The 24,277-nt window shown below is 40.3% G+C and overlaps 1 protein-coding gene across 2 annotated transcripts in view; it reads right to left on the reverse strand.

The window, feature by feature from the left end:
• CHST11 (carbohydrate sulfotransferase 11) overlaps nt 1-24,277 on the reverse strand; it is a 163,012-nt gene that overhangs the window by 80,919 nt on the left and 57,816 nt on the right. For both annotated transcript variants that reach the window (XM_034063283.1, XM_034063282.1), the window contains exon 2: nt 12,178-12,263. In XM_034063283.1, coding sequence (XP_033919174.1) covers nt 12,178-12,263 — 86 coding nt within the window. The remainder of the gene's footprint in view (nt 1-12,177; nt 12,264-24,277) is intronic.

Genomic DNA, 24,277 nt, shown 5'->3' on the forward strand with positions numbered 1-24,277 from the left:
TCAGACTTTCATCAGCTCCACACTAACTTACCAAGCACTACGGTATTTAGATTTCCTGTTCCATGCGGACCTGCAGCTTTCCATGAGGGCACACAAGGGAGTGTGTTATTCTAACAGTCCCATGAAGTGTCCAGGAGATGTTACTTTGAGGAATGTCAGAAGCTGCTTGTCAGAATTAATTTTGTAAAATAAAGCTACAGTAGCTGTTAATTGTAATAAAATTGTAACTGATTTCTAAATGAGTTCACTTACAGTGCCAGGAGCTGCAGGTTGAGGTCTCCCCTTTCGTTTTATCTCTGCTTGGCCTCTGCAATTACCCCCATGCCCTAGTTCTCCAACACAGAACAATGTGAAGAAACAAAAGTACCCTATGTTTTCTAAAGATATACACTCTGGCCAAGCCCAGCTGTATCCAGAGTGTTTTCTTCCTATCCCCTGTTCTTATTCCTCAGGCCTCTCTGATTTTTCAACATACTTCTTAATGGAGCAAAAGGCATCACAACAGCAACCATCTTCCAGGTCTTGGTGAATAACCACCATTAGTTCTGTAATAGATCCACTGGAAACACATGCCAATACCAACATATGCTGTGCAAAGCTGAGCTGTACAAAGCAAGAATTGTTTCAACGTACAGCTTTCAAAGGCAGAAGCGGGTTTGGCAGGGAAGGGAGGAAGCTTATTTAGGTTATTTTTTGATGCATATAACTGATTGTCTACATGGATTTTTATCATATTGGTACTTACACAAGACTGGGTTGTTAGTGACAAGACAGATCTTGAACCCACAGAAATGCGGGACAGCCTTTAATAACAGATAGTAATACTTTGCCAATGGTCAGATAGAGAGTCAGTGTCTTAGCAGATATCTTCTGTCTTACTTCTTTAGCTACTGATTTAATTACGCTTATAATGTCATGAGAAGCAGAAATCGATTATTCATGAAACCTGTCTAAGAAAACATTCTTTTATCCCATGTATTTTGTTTCAAGATCATTTACACTTGAGTAAAAAAGCAGTTTTCTTCCTTCAGTGTCAATATTTTATACAGTAACTCACTTAACAGTCCAAGTGAAAACTGAAGTGGGTCTGTCAAAGAGGACAAGGCCATGATAACTCTGTGCAAGGCATAAAGGTGATACTTGAAAACTCTACCAATCCATCAGCTACATATCAGCAGCTTGTAATGCAGGGATCATAAGCAGGATGCATGGAGCAATTTGCCACAAAGCCCTTTGATGCTTTACATGTCAGTGTCCCACAACTTCTTTAGAGGTTGTTGGAAGTGACACCATCTATCTCCCTTTTTCCTAGCTCCCTTAATTTTTAATAAACACAAGACCTGTTCTGTCCTTGCTTTCTTCACACGAAAGATTGTTTTTCTACATTCCCGATAAACACAGTACTCTTTTCATAAACTCAAAAGAGGCCACTGAGCTCTCTTTTCCAACAGACAGATAAAACTCTTTTATTTTGCTTGACTGTTTTTGCACTAGTCAGCTAAAACCAAACATAAATGAGAGCATTATTTTCAGAGGAATAAGTCTCTTCACTCTATCTGCTTTGCCATCCCACCCCTATACTCTCACTGTCTGCCTCCATCACTTTCTGATAAAGCCATAACCATAAACCTGCACAGTAACTCATGTAAAAATATTCTTGTTTTTGTAAGATAAAAGGTAGGAATGGGAGAGGGAATTTGAACAGAGCTGAAGACATCAAGCTGAGAAGGAGACTTCAGGGCTGGAGGAGATGAGGATGAAGAAGGACAAGAACAGAGGATTAGATCTTGGCAAGGAGACAACCTTACCCCCCTGCGCGCAGCTGCAAATTCAGTAACAGTTTATTAACCCAAGTTTACATGAAGTAAAGAAGATAAAAACAGCTGCAGAGAAAGCAGTGGGATCACTCCTATCCCTACAGCTAGACACCCTGCATGCTGAATAACCAAGCCCTGTGAGGCTATCTGGGAGCTGGACATGACTCAGCTGTGTGCATCACACTCCACCACCTTACTGTCAATGTAAGGCTTTCTATGGGGTAAAATTTACTCCCAAGCATACACAGCCTCATGTTTGTATATGCACATTACATTAGTTTCTAGTGTTACCCTAAGCCCTTGCCAGAGACCAAGCCCTACTTGGGCTAGCAACTGCGTAGAAATGCAATGGTGCCTTGCTCAGCTCTCTACCTGATGCATGGCTGAACAAGGCACCATTGTTCTTCAGATGGAGACTCACTCAGATTAGCAGAAAACCATGCGTAAGTGGAAGCATGTGCAGAGGGGCTGGGAGAAGCCTATGGATATGGGGCTTGCCCACTTAGTGCCAGTGTGCCCTTGCCTGGAAAGCACAGGGTGGAAGCATTAGTTTCCAGGCTGTAAATATGTAGCATTAAAATGTACAAAAGACCATACAAAGGCTTTTGTAGGTCCAAAGCTATGGAAAAAAATAAAGAAGGGAAAAGCCTCTGCTGTGCCTACACAAATTGCTCAGAATAGTCATTCTTGGCTATTACCTTATAGAGTGATGTCATTGGCACAACAATCTCTTACAGAAAGAAAGCAGCAATTGTGGAAGTACCTAGTATTGCATCTCATCTTCACCACAGGAACCTTCATTCAATTTACATTAAGTAAGACATTACGCTTTGGAGGAATACCAACAATTTCAGCTTTTCCTTACCAGCTCAATGAAACATTTATTTTGTCTTTCAGCTGAGATTATTACAGATATTTAACATATCAAAATGAACTGAAAGCTACCACTGTGCATCTGCTCTGCAGTTCTCCATCCATCTATTGACATCAAGGCTTAGTTCATAAAATATGACATTAACTATATTGCTATGTAAATACAACTCCTTCAACTACCATTTCATAAGTAAAATATATGCAAGGCAAAAGCCAAGTCTGACTTGAATAGATGAAATTCTCTTCTCCCAGCTAGAGATGTCTTTGTTACTTTGGCTCCTGATGTCAATTCCCCGGCACCAGCCTGCACGTTCATCTTCTGCCCTCTAATTGAATTAATATTCACTTCCCCTTACTAATCCCCAGATGCTTGTCTGAAATGATCTAAGACACAGCCCGCGTTTACAGGGATAAAATATTTATATTAGGGCATCAGTTTGATAGCTACAGAGGTTTGCTAATTTGCAGTGCAGCCAGGCAATCTGACTGCAGAAATATTGTGAATTTTTTAATGTTCTTCTAAAGCTTGGAGGTAACATTTTGCTTTTAACCCTATGCTGGAACCACATCCAGAATACTGCTCAGATGTGATTTAAGATCGGAAAGAAAGCAATACTCCTTCCTGTATTTTCCAGGCACCAGAAATATATCTAAACTTCGGTGCACTCTGTATTTGCCGACCCTCTTTGGTTTGGCTATAGTTATTATGTCAGTACCAGGGAAAAAAAAATGGGAGTTTTTTTTAGTATCAGACTTGACTTACACTCTTCAGTATTTTCTAGTGCAATAGAATGTGAGAATGGTGAAAAGGAAGGTAAAACAAAGGTTGCAATCACAGCTCCCTTCTGATCTTCTGGATCGGATATTTTAACTAGAAGTTTGGTCCCTAGACTTAGGAGATTTGACATCAATTTTCAAGAGATCAAGTTTCACTTTTCTCCAAGGTTATGAGTGGACAGAAACATCTACACTGACAGCATGCTGGCAAACCTGGAATACAAAGCCACTCACGCCTCCCATACAGATACACAATAGCCTTAGTGTGAAGGAAGTAAAAGTTTGGTTTCATTTCCCCTCCTCTCCCCCCATTTTACCATTGCCTCATGAATGTAGGGATGGTTCAAAAATTAAACCACATCCACGCCACGATATACAATGGCTACAGACTGGTTGAGCAACAAAGATTTACTTGAGTGGCCTGATTATGAGGGCTACTATGTTATTTTTATGGAAGAAAAAAAAAAAAGACATACACATTATAAACACTAGGTTTGCTGTCTTCAAATGCTATATAGCCATTAACTTGTATAAATACTTTTTCTCCCTTTTCTTTCTGCACTTCTTCCATACGAGTAAGAAGCGAGGTCTGAGAACTAGTGAGTAGTTCTCAGAAGTAAAAGCAGTTTAAGTGTGGCTTGCCCAGGCGATGATTACTGAAACAATCAATCTTTCAGCTTGATGATTAAACAAGCAAACATAAGCACAACTCCAATAACCACCAATTAGGGTGTTTCCCATGTGTGGAGCATGAGCCCTCTACTTGCAGGGATTCAGCTTCCAGTCCTCTGGTTCTGGGAGATTGCCCTGACTATTGACAGGGACAGCCTGGGCCCCTCCAGTTCATAGTTTGGATTCAGTGATCTGTTAATTACTGCCATCATGAGTGTCTGACAGTATCAGACAAACCAGATTGACAGAAGAAGGCACAATTTTCTCCTTTTTTCACTAGACCAACAGGCCAGAACACATCTTAAAATGACTATGACTCTTACTCTACTCTAGCCTCAGATCATCACGAGAAAAGGCTAAATGAAAAGACTGTTAGCCTGAAATTCTGCTCTTTATTTAGTTTTGAAATGCAAGACAGCATCAACAGGAGATACTGGAGTCACTCACAGCACTCTATCACCCGTACATATGATTTGAGCACCCTACAGCCAAGTGTGGGATGCACAAGTCAAAGCACTTCAAGCCACAGGTCCACCATTACCCCCATGATACACTTCTGGAATTAACCCCAAGTCAATTCAAGTGTTTCCCAGCTACTACTACTAGAAGAACTCAGCCCAAATTCACAGCTAGTTTCAACCACCCCCAAATATACCCCAAACTGTATTTTCCAGCTGGTGTTTTTGCTCAGCCCTGTCCATAGCCATGCGGTGCAGCCTCACAGGAGAAGCACTGTGCTAAGCGAGTGGTATGGATTAGACTGCAGCGCCTAGTTTAACCCATCCTACACCCCACCCCCCCCAATCTTCAGCAACAAGAAAACTTATTTAGAAAGTGTCCTTAAATAATCTGTGCTCGATTTAATTATTTACACACTTGTAAAAAAACTCTACAGGCTATATCCCAGCGGTATCATCAACTTCCTTAGCACACTAGTCCCAGAATGCATACTGGCTTCCACAGCCATGTCTTTTAATACACCATACTTCCATCCTGCATTGTCTGTGGTATTTATAGAGAAACATTCCTGAATGTCTCTGCATAAATGGACACAAAGATTATTGCACTCTTACTAAAAGAAGCTTTGGTAAGGTGCAGCTGGTTACATTACAGAGATTAATTTATAGTGGAGCTAAAAAGTGAATGAACTGTACATATCAGTACTACATACAATATCAATGAATATTACAGGTCAGTTTGTAGGACTTGAGGTGCTATATCAGGTACAGTTAAGTCTGTAAAACGGGACTGGGGAAACTAATCCATTTAAAATAATTACAAATGTAACAACTTTTTCTGTCCCTCCTTGATATTAAAGCTAGATAGTAAATGAGAATTACAAGTACCAGTAGACAGATTTTATGTCTGTATTCTCTCATTTTCATAATTATGTCTGTTGGGATATATTACAGTCCCTCAGGGAGAGAGAGGTTGCAGCTGGGCGCTCTGGACTTGAAGAGATCATCTGGCCCTGTTGCAAGTGGGCTACAATTCTGCTGCACAGGGTTAAGAAGCCTCTTTGATAACAAAAAAACACAGGGGAAAACAAAAAACATAAAAAAGCAGATGTTTAAACACACACAGTTGCCACCCTTCACACAAAGAAGAAAGCTGCCCAAAACCTACTTGTACCAGAAATAAACAAGTGAGGCTACAGTTTACAAGGTTTAGGCTATGAAACATATTGGGTTACAGCTACTTAGCCAGTGATGCTGGAGTGCCTGTCAAAGCACAGACAGAAAGGACACATTCTGCCTCCACAGGAGCCGATAGCAGAAACCTGTGCTCATTACACTTATTTGCAATACTAATGTTCTCCCACTGCCCTTTGCCTCCTAATCCTCCAAGCCACCACAGACTCCTGCATTTTGAGGTATGATTATCCAGGTTTCATGGTATATAAATTGCATGCGAAGAGAGAGAAAAAAAAGGAACTTTATGCAGAGAAAGAGGTAGGTGCCCCATCTGAGCATTACTCAGTTCAGAGCAAACACTGGACTTAACCACCATGATTCTGGTCATTAGAGGCCCAATTTAGAGACAACTAAACACAAAAAGCCACCGAATGGTACCAGGTCAGAGGTCTGAAGGCGAGGTCTTATCTCCAGAGAGCTGCCCAAGTGCTTGTCTAACAGGGAGCTCACACATAGCGTACAGTTACCCATTTGGAAAGCTGTGTTATTGTCTTTGCCCTCTAACACAAGGAACCTCTTTGTTTTGGCCATGTCTCTTGTGTTATTAAATCATTCTTCTTACACTTTTATGCCTCCAGAAAGTCTTTATATTTAAACTCATATGCTCTCAAAATAATAAAATATGAGTCAAGGGCTGGAGAAATTAGAGGTGCCTCTGTTGCTTCTTTTTCTATCGGGGAAATCTGAGCTATTTTGAGTGATGACTGTATTTGTTCATTTCACACAGGTAAGAAGTCTTTTATTAAGCACAGGTGTCCAAAAAGTCATCCCAATGCACTGCAGTAACTTGAATGAGCATGTCCTGGGGATAATTCTGGCCTTCAGTGCTGGTAGTCACAGTACATACTTGTCTGATTAATTCCTCTTGACTTACAGAGTCATCCATCATGTCACAACAAATGATCTACGAAGCACCCTGTACCTGAAACCCTCTCCTCCCTAAGTCATTTCCCCAGCATCTAATACAGACTCTTATCATTTGTAATCAGTAATTAATAGCAAAGCATTCTCACTAGTGCGATTTTTTTGCTAAGGTTAATGCCATATTTCACCCCAGACCAGCTGCTGTTTTACGACTTCCAAGCACGACAGTAAGTAATGTCAAAAAGTCATCCATGGAGTAAATCAATTAGCTCCTCTTTCATCAGCAGGCATTCTGCTGCAGCAAGCAAGGCTAATCACATATAAAGTTGTTTACCAGCAGGAGTATGTACCCAAAGTTTGGCATTGTATTGACTTTAATTCCCTATGTCTCTATTCTGCATCTTTTCCATTTAAGGAGTTTTTAATCTATAATCAAATAACTGTGATTATGAGCCGCACTTGCCATGCTCCTATTATCCGCACAGATTTAACTACAAAGATCAGCATCAATCACATAACACATGTATTCAGTATTGATAAAACTTTTGAGGCACTTCCTTCCCTCAAGAAGTACACATACATATTTCTAACCATTTCAGTTGCAAAGCATCAATAAATTCTTATGTATTGCTCTTTAGACAAACTGTGCTATTTCTCATACTCTAATGCTCACATCAGAATATCTGTACTGCTGTCCCTACGAGGAAATTTGGCATCCAGCACATGTATATGTGAAAATGGGAGAAAAATAGCATATAGCATTGGTGTATGGTGTTGGTGTAATCTTTTGTCTTACTGAAATTGGCAAGTAACTTTGGAGAACTATGCTTACACACACACACATTTAATTGATATAGTAATTGCCTGGCATCTCAGGCTCTTCTTGCATGATGTAGCTGATGAAGACACGTCTGGCTCAGGGAGTTCATGAGGTTTTTGTGCACTGGCAGAGTACATTGAGTCCTTTATCCTTCTTGCAGGCTGGTCACTTGCTGCTGCAGACAAAACACCAGGTGAACTAGACCTTTCATCCTACTCAGTGATCTGCCCTTTGGTTCTGTTTCTAAGAACGAGAAGCCGAAACACACAGAAACAAACTGCACAGTGCTCAGTGCCTCAAGATCCTGTTCCTTCAACATTTGGTCTGTTCTGTTTTGCAATTTCTTGTAAATCAGTAGCACATTCATTGCACCAAACAGATCAATGCTAACCACTAAAGTGTGCAAGCCTTAACTATGATGTTGCCCAATTCTGAACTTCTGGTGACTCCAGCTCATGGGCTGATCCACAATTATCTGTTATTTTTGTAGCAGCAGGGGCTGTACACAATCATGAAAATTATAAGACACTGTTATATACACTGACTTCTAAGAATATGTCTTGCAAATATTTGTTTACCTGTATTCTTGAATTCCTGGAGTTCCGTATAGCAAACCAAACCCCATCAAAACACAAAATCCCACCCAAGATCCAATGCAAACTTCCACCAGATTCCTAAAAGGCTATTCATCCGTGTTCAGTTACATCTAAATTTTATCCTTTGCTACTTGCTGTGTGTTGAATCCTCTTTTTCTTTCTCTTTATAAGCTGCATGGGAAGGAAAACAGTTCTGCTTAACACAGATACAAATTGGCTTTTTAATAAATGCATTAAAGAAATAGTCCATGTCAGCCCTCAAAATCTGCCACAGGTACCTCTTCACCTTTTTACTAAACCTCCACCTGAAAATGAAAGAAAAAAAGAGAAAATGGGGTCTAAAAGACACTCTGCACGTTGCCTGCCATGTACGCAGAAACCACAGCCTGGAAATCCACTGACTCAGTGCAAATCCAGATCAGTTATATTGACTTTTTTTTTCCCCTCATGGTATATTAGTGCTCTTGAAAAATCTTACAGTGAAAGCCCTAGAAAAGGAACCTTTGTCCACAAATACACTTCCCATATTCTGCTCTATTACAGCAGGCAAAAGAGCAAAAGTGACATTCCTACTTCTTACGATAATCACAAGGACAGACACTCAATCAAGACATAAATAACATACAGGCTTTGGCTTTGGCATGGACACTCTCTAGCCCTAATTTAGTGCTATCTGCACCCATTTATCCTCTCCTCCACCAGAAGTATGAACAATTATGATCAGTCCACCGAAACATTGACTGTATCCCTAACATTCAGCTCCCATAAGCTCCCAACCTTTCAGTAACCTCCAGATCATTCCTATATTTAAATTCACTCAAGCCAAATCTCCCCAGGTTGTTGTTGGGTTTTATTCTTTTCCTTTCTTCTTTTATTTCTTCCTTTCCCTTTCCTTTTCACAATCACTTACCAAGCCAAAAAGAGATTCAAGAGACCAATGATGGCATCTGCAAACAACTCAAACAACTGCATAGAAGGAAACAAAGCAGCACAGGATCAGAGAGGCTGTTATATGTCAACACAGTAAATACCCACAGTCAAATTCTCAGCTGGTGTAAATCAACCTGTCTCCATCTGGTTTTACAAGGGAAGTGCATCTTAATGCTGAACACACAATAGAAAAACTTTATGCATGTTAAACTACAGCATTTTAAATAGTAGAGTATTGACCCTATTTGGCACCTATTTTAATTGATGGCCTCATCTCCCCTGATAGGAAACAGCCAGGAGAACACTGCATCTGAGGATGTATGGGCCCTTAATATCACCTCAAAGCAGGGAGCTTCCTCCCTTTCCCACCTTTCTCGGGAGTCCTGGACACATTCCCAGGAACAGCAGCAGCAGCCATGGTTGTGCACTGCTGCATACACAAGGAAAACTGAAACGTGGAATATACTGGGCACTCTATAGCAGAGGAAGGCAAGCCATAGTTGCGTTCTCCTGTTATATCATGTAAAAAACATGCACACAGAGACATTATATATTTAAAGTTTCCTATAGTTAAACCACAACTGAGCCTCACTTGTAGTAATCCAAAGCCATAGCTGCAGGGCATTTTTCAGCAGCCTAAGTCTGGTGTTAGAATTATACAGATTCCTTTGAACTACAAGGAGAACTACAAATACCTGCTCTATCACTTCCACCATTACTCTGAGGCAGCTAAACTAAGTGCCAAAGAGTTCCTCTGATGGCACACAGCCATCAGCACGATGGAGAAAAGTGGGGGTTCAAAACACCAGGAGTCCATCAAGTTCTGATGATCAAGGGTTAAAGACCTAACCAGTGTTTTCATTATCCAGATCAGTAAGAGATTGATCTTGGCCAAAAATATCTTCATAGAATCACGGAATGGTTTGGGTTGGAAGGAACCTTAAAGATCAACCAGTTCGAACCCGCTGCTATGGGCAGGGACACCTTCCACTAGACCAGGTTGCTCAAAGCCCCATCCAGTGTAGCCTTGTCTTCTCATACATTTATGTACATTGACTTCTGAACTGACTACAAATGGCTGATCATGACTGCTTCAGCAAGGAAAGATTAGGGGTCCAACCTCCATCCCCCTACCCTCACAAATACTTAAGGAACAAGCATCCTACTGCCAGAATGCAGACCAGTCTCTAATCTGCCATCTTAAGAAAGGTGAGGCAGACATTTCTTTGGGAAAAAAAAATAATGGAAAAATAAAGATAAAACATGTATTTTGAGAAATATTCTAAGGGTCATTGCCAGCCTGTTGTCTTCTATTGCAACCTCTACTTACTGCTTTTTCTTGCTACTGTTTTCCCAAAGTGTATGCACTTGATTGTCTGCCATTGCCGGTCCCTCTAGAACCAAGTGTGGCATGCAAAGCCCAATCCAAAAAGTAAGCAAACACCAATTAGGAACAAAGAAAGAAATAAACCTCAAAAACTTGATAAGAACGGATGTCGGTGAGCTGATGGAAACACTTTGGCATAAAAAACGTCATCTACTTAGGTCAACATCGGCTGCAAGAACTTCCACACTTCCTCAAACGTCAGCTTCTCTGGCTGGCTCATAGGCAAGCCCGGAAAGGGATGATAAAGGATTGCTTGGTCAGGGCATGTAGAAAGGAAGCAGAGGCAGCGAAGAAGCTGCCAGCTGCGTCCCCTGTTTCAGGAAGCTCAGGAAACCTTTTCAGTTAACCAAGCTTTTAAGGGCTCTGGGATTATGGCCCTTCAATGGATGGGGATGTTGGCTTCTTATGGGATGGCCTTTACCGATGTTAAAGGGCCAGGCAGTTTCGGATGACAAACAGCAGCCCCAGAGAGACTAATTACTCAGACAATCTCTTTTCCCTTACCCACCCTTCTTGAGCATCTGCAAAGAGTCTTCACATTTAGCCTGCAAATGCTAGTATTTTTTCCTTTGTAGCACTGGAATGTTCCTCTTCAGGGCTTTTACATGCACTTTCCATTTACCCAGTGCTAAGTCCCATAACGGTCAATAAAGACTAGTATATTAGCATGATAAACTCATGTTCCCAGCCATGCACAGAATTCAGATTGAAACAGAAAGTCATCCTGTGTCCATAAAAATAACACTATTGAGCAAATGGAGCTTTACTGCACTACATAGTAGATATCACATCTTTGGGTTGTTGTCAGTTCTTCATATAAGTACTTTAAATCCCTCAGACTTCATTTTGCATGTGATACAGTGAGTCTCTTCATAACCAAATATTATTTAAAACATTTACTGCCTTGTTAAATCTAACAAGTTAGATTTATTGGGATAGTCTCTTTCCTTAATAGCCAATTTAGTAAAACTCAATGTATTCATTGATAGTTAAATATATAATAGGCGGTTGTTAAACTTTAATAAATATGTTTAATAGTCAGCTGGCATTTTCTCTCAATGGCAGCACTTCCTCTCGACTGCCAACAGGAAATGCTGCTTCTGAATGTGCCAATTCAGTCTACATGGAGGGAATAAATTGATCTAGAGGAGCAAATGGGAGCATGAATTTCAGGTAGCTTTCCTGTGCTGCTTGTCACAAAAGGAACTCTAGCTGAGATTATCTTAAGCTCCATCAAGACTGTCAGGTGTTAAATAGCACACAGTGTAAGGGCAAATATGAGCTACTGTGTTTGTCTAGACTCCATACAAGCAATGAACCAGCACAGGAAGGGCAGCTGGCTACCTGAAAGCCATATAAATTATATTCATGCATTATTATTGTGATATACAGTCTTAGCACACTCCTTGTTTCATGCATATCATGTCACATTCTCTCACTCCACCCTGCCACTCTGTGTGTTGACAGACCAAACTGCAATGCTTCAAGCTTTTACCTAGTACTAAAAAGTACCTGAGAAAAAAAAAATTGGAGGAGTTCATATCACCAGATTAAAAACCTTTAAAATCGAGCCCTCAGCTTAAACTGGAGAACCTTATGGCTAAATTCTGCAGGTCCCAGGACAAGCTCTCTAAGCTGAGGGCAGTTATTACATATTAATAAGAAAAACCAGACCGAAATACCTTCAAGAGAGACTGTATTTGGATGCTGGGCTTGGAAAGTTTCATCACAGCCATGAAACACTCACCTGGGTGGGATTATACAGTTCCTGGAGTGGGCTTCTGGATCCTTTCCGGCAGCAAATGTCCATCCCAAATGGATTTCTACGCATTACTGCAAGGGGAAATTGAGATTAATACAGGTTAGCAACATTTGTTAGCTATAACCTACTGCAATAGCTATAGCAAGAGGAGATTTCCTGACAGATCACAGAGTTCTAGACAGTGTTACGTCTGATCTCCTAAAATTTACTCTCCCTAGAAATTGTCCAAGAGCTAAATCCTTTCTCTGTTATGGAAGTTAGTAATGAAAAAGTTCTTTGGTTCCCCTCTTACAAAAGATGTTATCTAACAACTTCCAGCTTGGGTGCACAAAAACTCAAGAACGGGAACCAAAGTAACATAATTTCCAGCTGTGATAGTGACTTGTTTCTCTGATCATCCTGGATGGATTCCTATAATCAGCAACTCTGCAATGTTTGACCCTCTCTCAGCCTAAATACAGAAGTATACAAGGACCTAATATTAAAATATCTGATTTTAAAGCTTTTAGTCTAACACTTCAATTTCTACCAGAATAGGCACCCAGCAATACAGAGCACACACAGTCAATCATTGCTGCACTTCTTGCTCTAAACTGTATTTTGCTCTACATATTGCAACTGAATATTTGGCTGATCCAGAAACCAACAAATTCTGTGTCATCTAAGTTGGAGACCAGGAGGTTTTCAAACCTAAGGCTTTATCAAAGGTCTGGATCAAGGAGCATTTTGGATGATAAAGCATTTTCAGGAGAGACACTGATCTGAGCCCCAGAAGGCACAGAGATCATTAGTTTCAAATTAGGCCTTTGTGGCCATGAAAGTCTACATAAGAAGCCATTCTGCTTCAACCATCCCCTACAGTCACAAGGAAAACAAGAGCTTGCCTATCTAATCTCATGTGGATCACATCATCTTCGGCAAACACTCCTCTGTCCCCAGCTTGCTTTGCTAAGAAGCATCAGGCAATCAGATGCCCACATCAGGCATCACAGCAAGGGATGTCTTGTCAAGGTTTAATTAAGACACAACCAAAAGGAAAGAAGACATGTTCCTGCTGGGAATCCAACGGCATTAAGCAGTGTCAGGCATGTTTTTACCACTGCTTGCCACGTTTTGTAACCAGATGCTACTGAAGTGTCCTATAGCAACAGTTCCGAGCTGTACCACTTGTAGACATGATGTTGCAGGCTTTAAGCCAAGAGGTAGAGAATACAATCACATAATATGTTAATACAGAGGGCTAATACGCAATCATAATTGATACATCACATAGTACAAACCACAGAAAACTGTATACAGTTCCAATCTGGAAACATAACAGGTTCCTTCGCTCACTTCGTATCTATTTTCCAACTGGAAGTTATTATCTTCTGAAGTGCCATGTCACTCTTCCTTTGAGCAAAGAAAGATTCCACAATTCCTCCGGCAGGAGTCAGACATATATGCTTAGCAAGCAAACTGGCTAAATGTTTTGATTTTCTTCACAACTAGGACAGTAATGTTACTAGAGGATATATTTTTAATTTAGATGTTTAAATACCCGATTAACTTTCGAGCACTGCAGCCAGGTATTGCAATTCATTTGGTTTTGTGCTAATGTGCCTTCTACATAGCTAAATTAGGAAGTGGTTAAAACAGTTAATTTTTTTAAAGATTTTGCATAAAATAAAAGGATAAAGTATAAAAAAGGACTGTTGTGGTTTAAACCCAGCTGTTAACTCAGAACCACACAGCCATTTGTTCACCCCTTTTTTCTTCCCCCACTCCAGGTGGGATGGAGAGGAGAACTGAAAGAATATAAACCCTATAGGTTGAGAGAACAGTAATTTAATAACTGAAATACAGTATAATCCTACTACTAGTAGTAATAATAACAAGAAGGGGAAAAACCGGGAGAGAGAATATAAGACTAAAAGGAAAAAGGGGAAAAAAGAGCCACAAGTGATGCACAATACAATTGCTCATTACCCGCCGACTGATACCCAGCCTGACCCAAGCAGCTTCCAGTGCCTGGAAGTGGTTTTAGGAAGAAATCACCAAGTGAAGGTAGGAGACATCCAGCAGTTCTTCTAACTACAGATCTCCTGTCCATCCCATCCTCGTCTATCATCCCACTCCATACTCTTGTATCAGGAACTACATCCAGGGATGCTTTGAAAATCATTTTGTAGCTCCCTCACCATTACAAGAAATCTTTCCAAAATGGAGCCTTCCAGTCCACAGCAAACCACATCATATCCACTTAAAACACCACATCAAGGGGAAAAGGAGTTTCAGTGTATTCAGGTCATTAGGCTGTGATTAACCTGGATCCTTAAACACCGATGCTTTGTTTCAAAATAAAGAAGAGTTCCAGTGAGGTGTTCCATAATTTATTACTTCACTTTTCATTTCCATTAAATACAGTAAACAGTAACATGCATAAATATATCCCTTCCTGCTTCACTAAGCCAGCAGGTATCAACACAGCAACACTTTATATGCAGCAGTAACAGCCATAAAGATTAAGTTATTTGCACAACACGCAAGATTTGATTCCCAGATGTAAACAAACAAACCAAAAAAGCAACCAGCAAAAGCTAAATACTAATGCAGAACCTTAGTCACAGAAGCCATTAAATCTTTTTTATCATTCCCAACATTACTTAATTGGTTTGTTTTTTCAATAAAGCATTTAGAGTAAGACTGCAGAGTTAGCATAGCAACACAGCAGTCGGTTTCCTGCTCATTGGTGTCAGGGAGAGTGTGCCCTGTACACAGCACATCTGCACACACCTGGAACTTCACTGCAGCATTGAAACAAAGGGGAATCCTCCCCTTTCCTCAGCAGAAATCCACTGCACCTTTTGCAAACTTGTCCTTAGATGAGTAACTGCCAGGAATGTTTATATATAGTTCAAAACACCTGCTGGCACGCCTGTGGACAAACTCACCTCCCAGGGCTCCTGCAACTTGTTTTCTATTGTCTCAGCTTCTCTGAGGCAGTATTTCATCATGTGAATGACATGACCTTTTGGGCCTGAATCTCATCTATAGCAGTCTGCAGTAAGAAAGCCGTAATATGGACGTCAACTGCAGCTATACTAATTTTAACAACACTTTCACCAAGAATTTGTCTCACTATTGTGGCAGTGAAAATTAAAAAATAAATGAAAATCAAGCCCTTTATCTTCACCAAATCTTCCTATTAGCACAGTAAATATCAGAATTTACATTTTATGGCTTGGACCGATCTCCGTACATAATTACAGTTAATGATAATCTAATGATAAGCATTGCATATGCATGGCTCCAAGAATTGATTATAAGATCACAATCACGCACGTGAAGTATGTAAAGCAGCTGACAGAGAAGCACAGAATTGTTTAGGCTGGAAAAGACTTTTCAGATCAGCAGAATTCAATGCCCGTAATGACTTAAAAGTAGCATTAATACTGCAACTGCAGCAGAATCAGCAAACCCCTGAATTTAGCCAGGACTTGAGCAACTGAATAAACTGTTAGCTTATTACTTAAATACAAGAGCTGTAAGAACAAAAGCTTTGATGTGCCTAAAAGTGCAACCTTGGCCCATCTTGTTAAAATCTGTGGAATTACTAGTCATTAATTTTATAGCAAGTCTGAAGAGCATGCTATCTAAGCACCACATTTCAGTTTCTCAAGAGAAAAGGTAAACAGTCCCACTGAATTTAAAGCTTATCAACATAATAATCATCTGTGTATATATACACAGACAGAAGGAAACTACATGTGCAGGCCTTGAATTAACTCAGAAGTATCCATGCACAGCTTCTAGAAAACTATTCATACCCACAGGAATTTGACCTGTGAATTACAATGCACTCAGCATGAGAACACAGTACTCCTCAGTCAAACCTTCTTCTACTGTCTGTACAGAGAAGAAGTGCAGAGATTTGGCTACAATCTTGATCCATCTGATGACTACAAATGAAAATGTAGGTCCTTCAAATGAAAAACACCCTTTGGAAAGGCACAGTCTGGGAGCACACCAAGAGCTTACAGGTCATCATCCAGGACACATAGCTTTCTCACACCTCCTGCCATGGTTCAACAATCAATGGGTTTACAAGTGTCTCCTCTCAGGTCCCAGCTACACAAGGTTGCAAGTGACAGAGTAAATTCACAAGGCAAGGCACCTATTCAATCTTGGCATCTACAAGAGAGGATATCACCTCTGGGTGCACCTAGGCAAAAATACAAGACAACAGTGGCTAGAATAATGGGGTGATATACAGGCAAGCAGGCATGGTATAAAGCCTTAATTTTTTTGTTAATTGGATTAATTTTTGTTAATTTGATATTTCAGAGACTGAAGATCACTCATGTGGAAACATGCAGACAGGGCTGAAGTTGTTACCTCTACTTGGCATAAGACACTTCTAATGCATTGGGTAACCCTGTCCCAGAATGGAAGACCTCTGGTATTTCCACAGGATAAACAGTGACGTGAGAAAATACTAAAAACTAAGAAGCCCCATAAATGTAATGTCTGCCTCTCCCTTTCAGGAGCTACAGAGAAGCTGAGAGAGGGGACATAGTGGTGCTTCTCTTGTGAGATTTACTGGCCTGAAAAGGTATGTGAAAACTGGGACTATCTGCACAGAAATGAAAGGGAGAGAAAAAAGTCATGGGAACCAAGACTCCTGGAGACTTAAAACCACAAAGGTCGCCTCCTCACCAAGTGTCAGAAGAGCAAATTAAACCATTTCTCACAAGCTTATGTGGGATCAACTCACTGAGGAGACTCTGCTGGAAGAGACACACAATGTAATCGTCACTTCTTCCAGTGGGCTTACAGAGACAAACAAGTGACATTTCAAGTGTGGCATGCGTGCATTCGACAGCCACCTATATCACTACCATCCTCCAACCCTGTAAATGTCAGAGGCTCCCATTTCCAAGACTTCTGAAGAATAAAAGTCCCCCAACTGCTACCTAGCAACCTTTTTTTGCACTTGGTAACATTTAATTTACATTGTTTGGACTGCTCTAATTACTTGCATGATAACAAAAACCAATGTAAAAACTTTACCTCTATTCACTGCCTCTTAAATTAACTGTCTCGTATTACAAATATTTGAGACATTCTGAGGACACATTAATATTTAACTTTTCATTACTTTGGTCTAAAGTACAAAGACAAAATTCCCTAATACAGCATTGCTTAAAGCTGATATACATAATTCATGCCACCTGTTGGGGATGCAAGTTGTCTCTTGAAGAAAAAAGTACACCTTGGCAACAATGTCATGAGACTTTGGTTGAAGATGGGATCCTGCTCTTGTTTTAAAGAAAAATATCAAATATAGCTTTTTTATTTATTTGGTTTTGTCTGGTTTATTTTCTTTTTTGGTCTGATTTCTGTATGAAAAGCTGAAAATTGACATCAATCCAATTGCTTCTTTTGGCTGCAGTACATTGTTTTCCAGCTAAGAACTACTGTTCAGCTGCCCCTTATTTCAGGCAAGGGTTAATGCTTTCCATGGAGCATCTTATTAACAGTAAAGAGCAGGTACATAACCTAGTACCTTCTCCTAGAGCTGTAGAGCAACTGGGTTATGGCTGAACATTTCCTACCCAACATAGACATAAAAATTAGTACCACTTGGCCCAGGCAAGATAGCAGCATCAAAAGAGTTACTTAAATCTTTGCTGTCTCTAGCCATGTTTAAATAAGCTAGTACCTCCAAATTTCCTGATTTTTAAAGCAAAGCAAGAATAATTAATTATAGCAGCACTGAAAGTTTAGAGATTCTCTTCGGCTAAAGATTTGGACATGGTTTGAATTCCAAACTCTTGCACAGTCTTCTGTTATGACCCCAAAGCAGCAGAGAAAGCATTTTCTGTTGGGTATACAGGATGAGGCACTGAGATAGACATTCAAATAATATACTAAACACCTTCTCAGAGACACTGAGACATCCATAATCATAAGCATATGCCTGTAAATGATATTATAAAAATACTGCTCCATCTGTACCAGCAAGAATTAGAATTATGCTCAGGGCAAACCGGTCACTCCAAATACAAACTAAGAAAGGCTCAATCCAATGGTATTTTGAACACCCAACACTCTTGAAGCATTGAAAATACTCAGGGCAAAGTTGAAGTAAGTGACCTGAGGAAGCAGCCCTTTCCCAGAGTTTGTCAGAGGCTCTTGGACTGACTTTTTTTGCAACGTGGAACATCCTGTCCACATACCTTTCAGACACTTAGCTAAGATCATGCTGAACAAGCTCATCATTAGTAACCAGCTCGTTCTGCTTCAGGAAAACGAGCCTTCCATAATAATTTACAACAATCTGTTCTGCAAGACTTCAGCCAAGTCCAAACTGCCGGCAAAATCGGAAACTCAGCAACAAAAAGACTACCTTGTGTTGAACTTCATTAAAATTCCTATGCTCCCTTCTGCAAACTAATCAGGTTAAGGACATCAAATGGTACGTAAGGGTTAATTTTTAATCAGCAACTAGGAGCATAAGGAGTGAATGCAAATGCTGTCACCTAGAACTGGGTCCAGAGCCTGAGTAAGGGTACTTTAAGACTGCTCTCTCAGCAATGATTTACGAACACTAATCCTTCAGCAGCGGTTCACAAAGATCAGCGGATTGATAGCAACATCTTGTGACATCTGGGGCCTTGTGCTTTGTTGAATTCAGCTCAAGTCTTTAGACTAAATTATTGGTCCTCCAGCTGGAGACCACAGGTACAAGGATTTATGACTGAACCCTTGTCTGGCCTTTTTCATTTTCTTCAGGAAAAACTGCAGCTTTCTTTGCTAGAGAGCTTGGGAGATCTATTTTTAGAAAGCAAAAATCAGATTAGCTATTATGTATGAGCATGCCAAAGTCTTAAATGCAGAGAATGAGATAATACTTATTTTCTACATTAATGAAGAACCATATTTTTGCCTTACACCACACAGTACCCAGAAACACAGGGTTTTATTCAGTGTAAGAAACAAGAAAAATCTGTGACCAGACCACCTTACCCCATGTAACAGCACTGTGCTTCATGGACAAACCAGAGACCCTATTGAGCTGAGTGCTCCATTCACATTCCCAAAAGTTCAATATTTTAGATCCCCATCTGACAAACAGGGATGCTGTATTTTAGTTCAGCCATACTGGTTCATTGATTCAACATGTCCATCCTACCCTCCCCTGATGTTTCCACTCACACTCGTGTACCAGTGGGACTTGCTCAGGTAAGAATGTTTATGGATGGATACAACAAAAGTGAAGGATGAAAAACGAAGAAGGGGTCAGACCATAATAAAATGATTACAGAGAAAAGCACCAAAACCATTTAATTACAGGACCAGGGAAGAGCAAACAGTCCTCAGTTTACAGATCAGAAAAACAGAGGCGAAGAGGTGAAAAACTTCCACACAAATTCCTTGCTACAGATCAAATTCATTTTAGAAAGCGAGAGGTCTATTCTAAGTTGCCCATTTAAGCCTCTACAATTAAGGGAGCTGCAGAGATGGGTCTCCCCATGTGCCTCTGGAGGTGGCTCCCTTCCTTTCTACTGACCAGCAACCCTAGATGGGTTGGTGGTTGAAGTTACATGAAATAAATCCTGGCACAGCAAGAAAATTAATCTTCAGGTTTGTTTCTAACCTCTAATCACTAATTACAAAGGTTGTAAATGCCCTCCAAAGAATAGAGAGAGATTTAATTACTTTTTGCTTTAGACAAATTTCCAGAAATAAATTTGTATTTTATCCTGTTTGTTCTCAGATTAGCATGAGGATGGATTTAATTGGGCACAGTGGGGAAGTTAATATCCTTGGGTGAATTTATGCAGAGACTTAGATCCTTGGCCACCCTACGGACATTGCATGTGGCATAAATTAGCACAACATCCTTTCTGTTAATGAACAATGTGCAACTTTTTTTCCAGCAGGTTTTTTTTTATATGTTAATGCACACAGAATTTCTTCAGAAGTCTCAAGATATTATCCACAAACCGACTCAAGAGAATTTTCCAGAGCCTTTACTTCTCACACGAGGAGAGCTCCATCTTGTTTATCTCTGTCACACACTGCTTTTAATACAGCGAGTTTTTGTGTGCGCAAACTAAAAACTATACTCGACTTGGTCAGAACTTTTCTGATACAACCTTCTTTTCTCAGCCATGATGTGCAGATTCAGGAGCATCACATTATTTTATGGGTCAATTCTGGATGGATCAGTGACCATCTCAACTGTCTGCTGGTTTATACCATCCATTAGCAAAGCCGGATGTCCCAAAATGTGGATCAAAATGATCTATTTCTTCTTGCCTAAAACTACTTGTTAAGTATCCATACATAAATTTTAAGAAATATTTTTTTTACCACCCACATCAACTTAAGAAGCTTACACGTTTCCAAACATGCCTCCCTCCAGTTTCTAGATACTCACTGTAACAAAATCAGCAGGCACATCCGCTGCTGCATTCTCTTTATAGCAAAGAGCTGAATGTTCTGCTCTGTTCTTCTTATCAGCCTGGTTTTCAAGCCTGTAGATAGTTGGCTATACCCCATCTCTCTGATGCAAGTTCAAAGGAAAACTGTGTAAATGTAGGTCCAGGGGAAAAAAAGCTACATTTGCATTGTCCTAAAAAAAATGAAAAGCTACATTTCTTTTTCTGCATTCCCCACTACTTCCATTACACTGTCAGTACCAGCCTACTTAACAAACATGATGTATGAGCTCACCCAAAAAGCAAGAGGGAGAGAAAAACCTTTAAAGGAGGAAGGTTTCTTTAGAAAGCTGTAATTTTAAAAGCATTTATCTTGAATCATGGTCAAAATGAATACGATGGCTGCTGCAGCTGCAGTCTATTTGAGCTACTGTTTCTTTGCTGTTCTTCAGCAGATGTGCACTGAAGATGAAACACAAAATCATATTTGCTACAGATATACTCAAATGCACAGCAAGTCTTCTCACAAGCCAAGCAGAACAGAAAATAGAGCTGCAGCAGTCATTTTAACCTGGAGCAATGAAAGGCTCAAAGTTTTAGACTCTGAACTCCAGGAAGAAGTATTGCACACACACATATGCATACCTGACCTGACACAAACAGAAATTAAGGGGCACAAGTCATTTCTGTTCTAGCGGTATGTCCAGATGGACTGAGATTTACCACCTCTGAAGCAGTGCCCCTGATATTTTTAGTGCAATCACTGAAACTCCTGAGACCTCACTGTGGTTTATGAACAATGACTTTCTTTACAAAGAAGCAGCACTAAACAATTCAATAAGCAGGAAAGAAAGTATGAAATCCTGCAGTAATCGCTTCCAGAGCAGTCATTCATTATGGGAAAGAGGATTATGACTGCAGCTTGTTGGATAAGGAGATGAGCTCTTACAAATTAAGGATGCTACTTCCTTGGCAATGCAAAGGCCAAATGCTGATATTAAAAAAGAAAAAGTACCACTGAGAGTAAAGGCCTGATTCTGTGATTTGCAAAATGTCCAGACTAATAATTAACACACAGCTGGGCTTTACTGTCTTATTCCAAGAGGTTGTTCTGTTTAATACTTCTAAACTCCAAGTAATTCCAAGGCACAGATACGCAATCGGCTTCTTTGCAAGATCTTTTACTTTTCCAGCAGCTGGTTTTCACCTCAGCTGACCGGGACCAGGGCAGGTCAAGGTCTGCAGAACAGTGTTGGGCCATGCTCAGCCCCACTGGACCACAGAAGTTCCTCAGCACTCCTGCCTTCTTCCAACAGGGTCTGTACGTTGTACCCGGAGGCTGGGAAGCTCTCACACTCTTCCCTCTCTGTTAGCAACTAGCTGTACACAGATAATATTGCTTTCAGATGCAAGAATCCCCTCATGCAGCAGTTTTGAAATATTCCAAACCACAGGTCCTTCAAAACATTTTACATATGAATAGGACATTGTCAGCTCCCTCAGACCCAGGCAGCACTTCACCACACACAAGAGTAAAACATACATTAGCACTACAAAACTTCATCTCAATTAGCATAATCTGTATTTTCTTTACAGAGCCCAGCTTCACAGCCAACCTTGGGTGAGGTACTGAGCATGCTGGATCTGTCTTTCTCTAAGGAGAAATTCCCAAACACAAGAAAACCATTCAGAGCAGTGAATGTATGAGCTTTCAGTGCCTGCTTATCTTTCAGCAGTTTTCCTCCTTTCCTATATCTCCTTCTATTGCTCCCATCATTTCAATGAGTTCAATTAAAACCTTCTGATGCACTTTGTCTACAGGGAAGAAATGCAGCCATGTCTCTCCAAGAGGAAAAATGAGTGAATGAGGAAAATCTTTTTATGATTTTACTTCCAGTGATAACACTTAAAGGGGAATCAAAGCAAGTAGAAGTTGCAAAAGATACATATTCTGGTATTACTACCAAGTACCATAGACTAAAGATTTTAAATTGACTGAGACTCTTCCTTCAAATATTATGGATACGCCATATAGTGCAGGATAGATGCTGTAGAGATATGCTTATATAGCACGAGGCCACTATGTAAGTAGCTTTCTTCTGCATTAAACAGGAATGAACAAATCACACGGTATTTTGAGGTTCAATTTCTGAGGCTCTAGAATACTGGATACCTATGAGACCTTTACTGGTAATAACAATTCATAATTAGCTTACAAAATAATAAGCTTTGGTTTCAGTCACTAATAGTCTGTCAATTGCATTGTGCAATTTATATTAATGCTGCAGCCGATGACCAATAAGTATCTAAAATACAGGATCACTCTGTCAGTATGAATCTGAAGGAGACAGGCAATAAAACTGCTAGACAGAGCCATGAACTTAAAAGTTCTTCCACAGGAAACAAATCCTGTTCTTCCACTTGCAAAGTCTCCTGCAGAGAGGGACAGAAATAGCAAGACAGGTAGAAAAGGAAAGCATCCTTTACAGAAGACTTCCCTAAAATAATACCAATTAATCTATAGTCCATCTTGCAGAAAGACAACTCATCATTGTTTCTAAATTTGCCAGAAAAATCCACCTTGGGCAACTGATTTGATGCCAAACTCTCCTCTCCAGACATAGCCTTTTGCTAAGCTGAATTGACCTATCCTTATCTTCAAGCTACTGGATCTTGTGGTACATGTCTGCTCCTCATGACCATAGCTCTCTTCTCTGTATGTATGGTCAAGGCACCCTTTAACTTCCCATCGTTCTGCAGCAAGTTTTCCAGGCACTCCCTCATTCTTCTTTCTTTCTTCTGAACACACTCAAAGGTAGCACTACAGGTTGCTGAAACCAGGGTGTCCCCATAGCACTGCAGCAAAGGCTGCAGCAGAACCCATATGATGAGCAAGTACAACCTCCAGTGCTTACATGTGCTCTGGCAGGATGACTCTCCTCCTGTGGCCCAGGTTGCAGCTGGAGAACCATCACCCTCAAACCCTTTTCAAACCTCCCTTTCAACAGAAGAGGATCCTCTACCTGCTAAGCATCGCGTAGATTTTATTCCTCTACACATTCACCCTTACTAAAATGACTAAAACTGGGTTGCCACCCTAGTCACTACACACTCACAAGACTGTATTAATAACTTTCAGTTTTCCTTTTCTTTATTTACCATTGCCCTAACTTTTGCATCCTCTGTAAACCTGATTAATAAATGACTACATTTTGTTTTGGATCACAAATCAGAACATTTAACAAGCACCAGCCGAAAATCTGGTCCCCCACAGATCACATGGGAAATGTATCTGCTTAGAGATGACTTCCCAGTTACAGCTATTTTTACAAACTGTCAAACATTTTTTTAAGTCAGTATTATGCATGCCAGCTTGATATGCATTCACTTGCCAATTTAACTTTTGGTTTATTCATTCCCATGTGCACCTGTACAGGAGTAATGTTGACCTTCAAATATTATATCGTTACATGAAGAGGGTCATCAGCTTGGAAACATAAACTTAAAGCACACATTTGTGAAAAACGTTTAGGTTAGTTGTCTGCCCTTCTCCTTCCGAGGCTGCAGAGAAGGCTTCTGTGATGTTTTACAGTCTTGTTTTCCTCTCAACACTGCACGGGTTAATTTTATCACAAGTTCTTGAAAGCAGAAACAGC

The sequence above is a fragment of the Melopsittacus undulatus genome, chromosome 5, assembly GCF_012275295.1.
Source record: "Melopsittacus undulatus isolate bMelUnd1 chromosome 5, bMelUnd1.mat.Z, whole genome shotgun sequence".
Taxonomy (NCBI): Eukaryota; Metazoa; Chordata; class Aves; order Psittaciformes; family Psittaculidae; genus Melopsittacus; species Melopsittacus undulatus.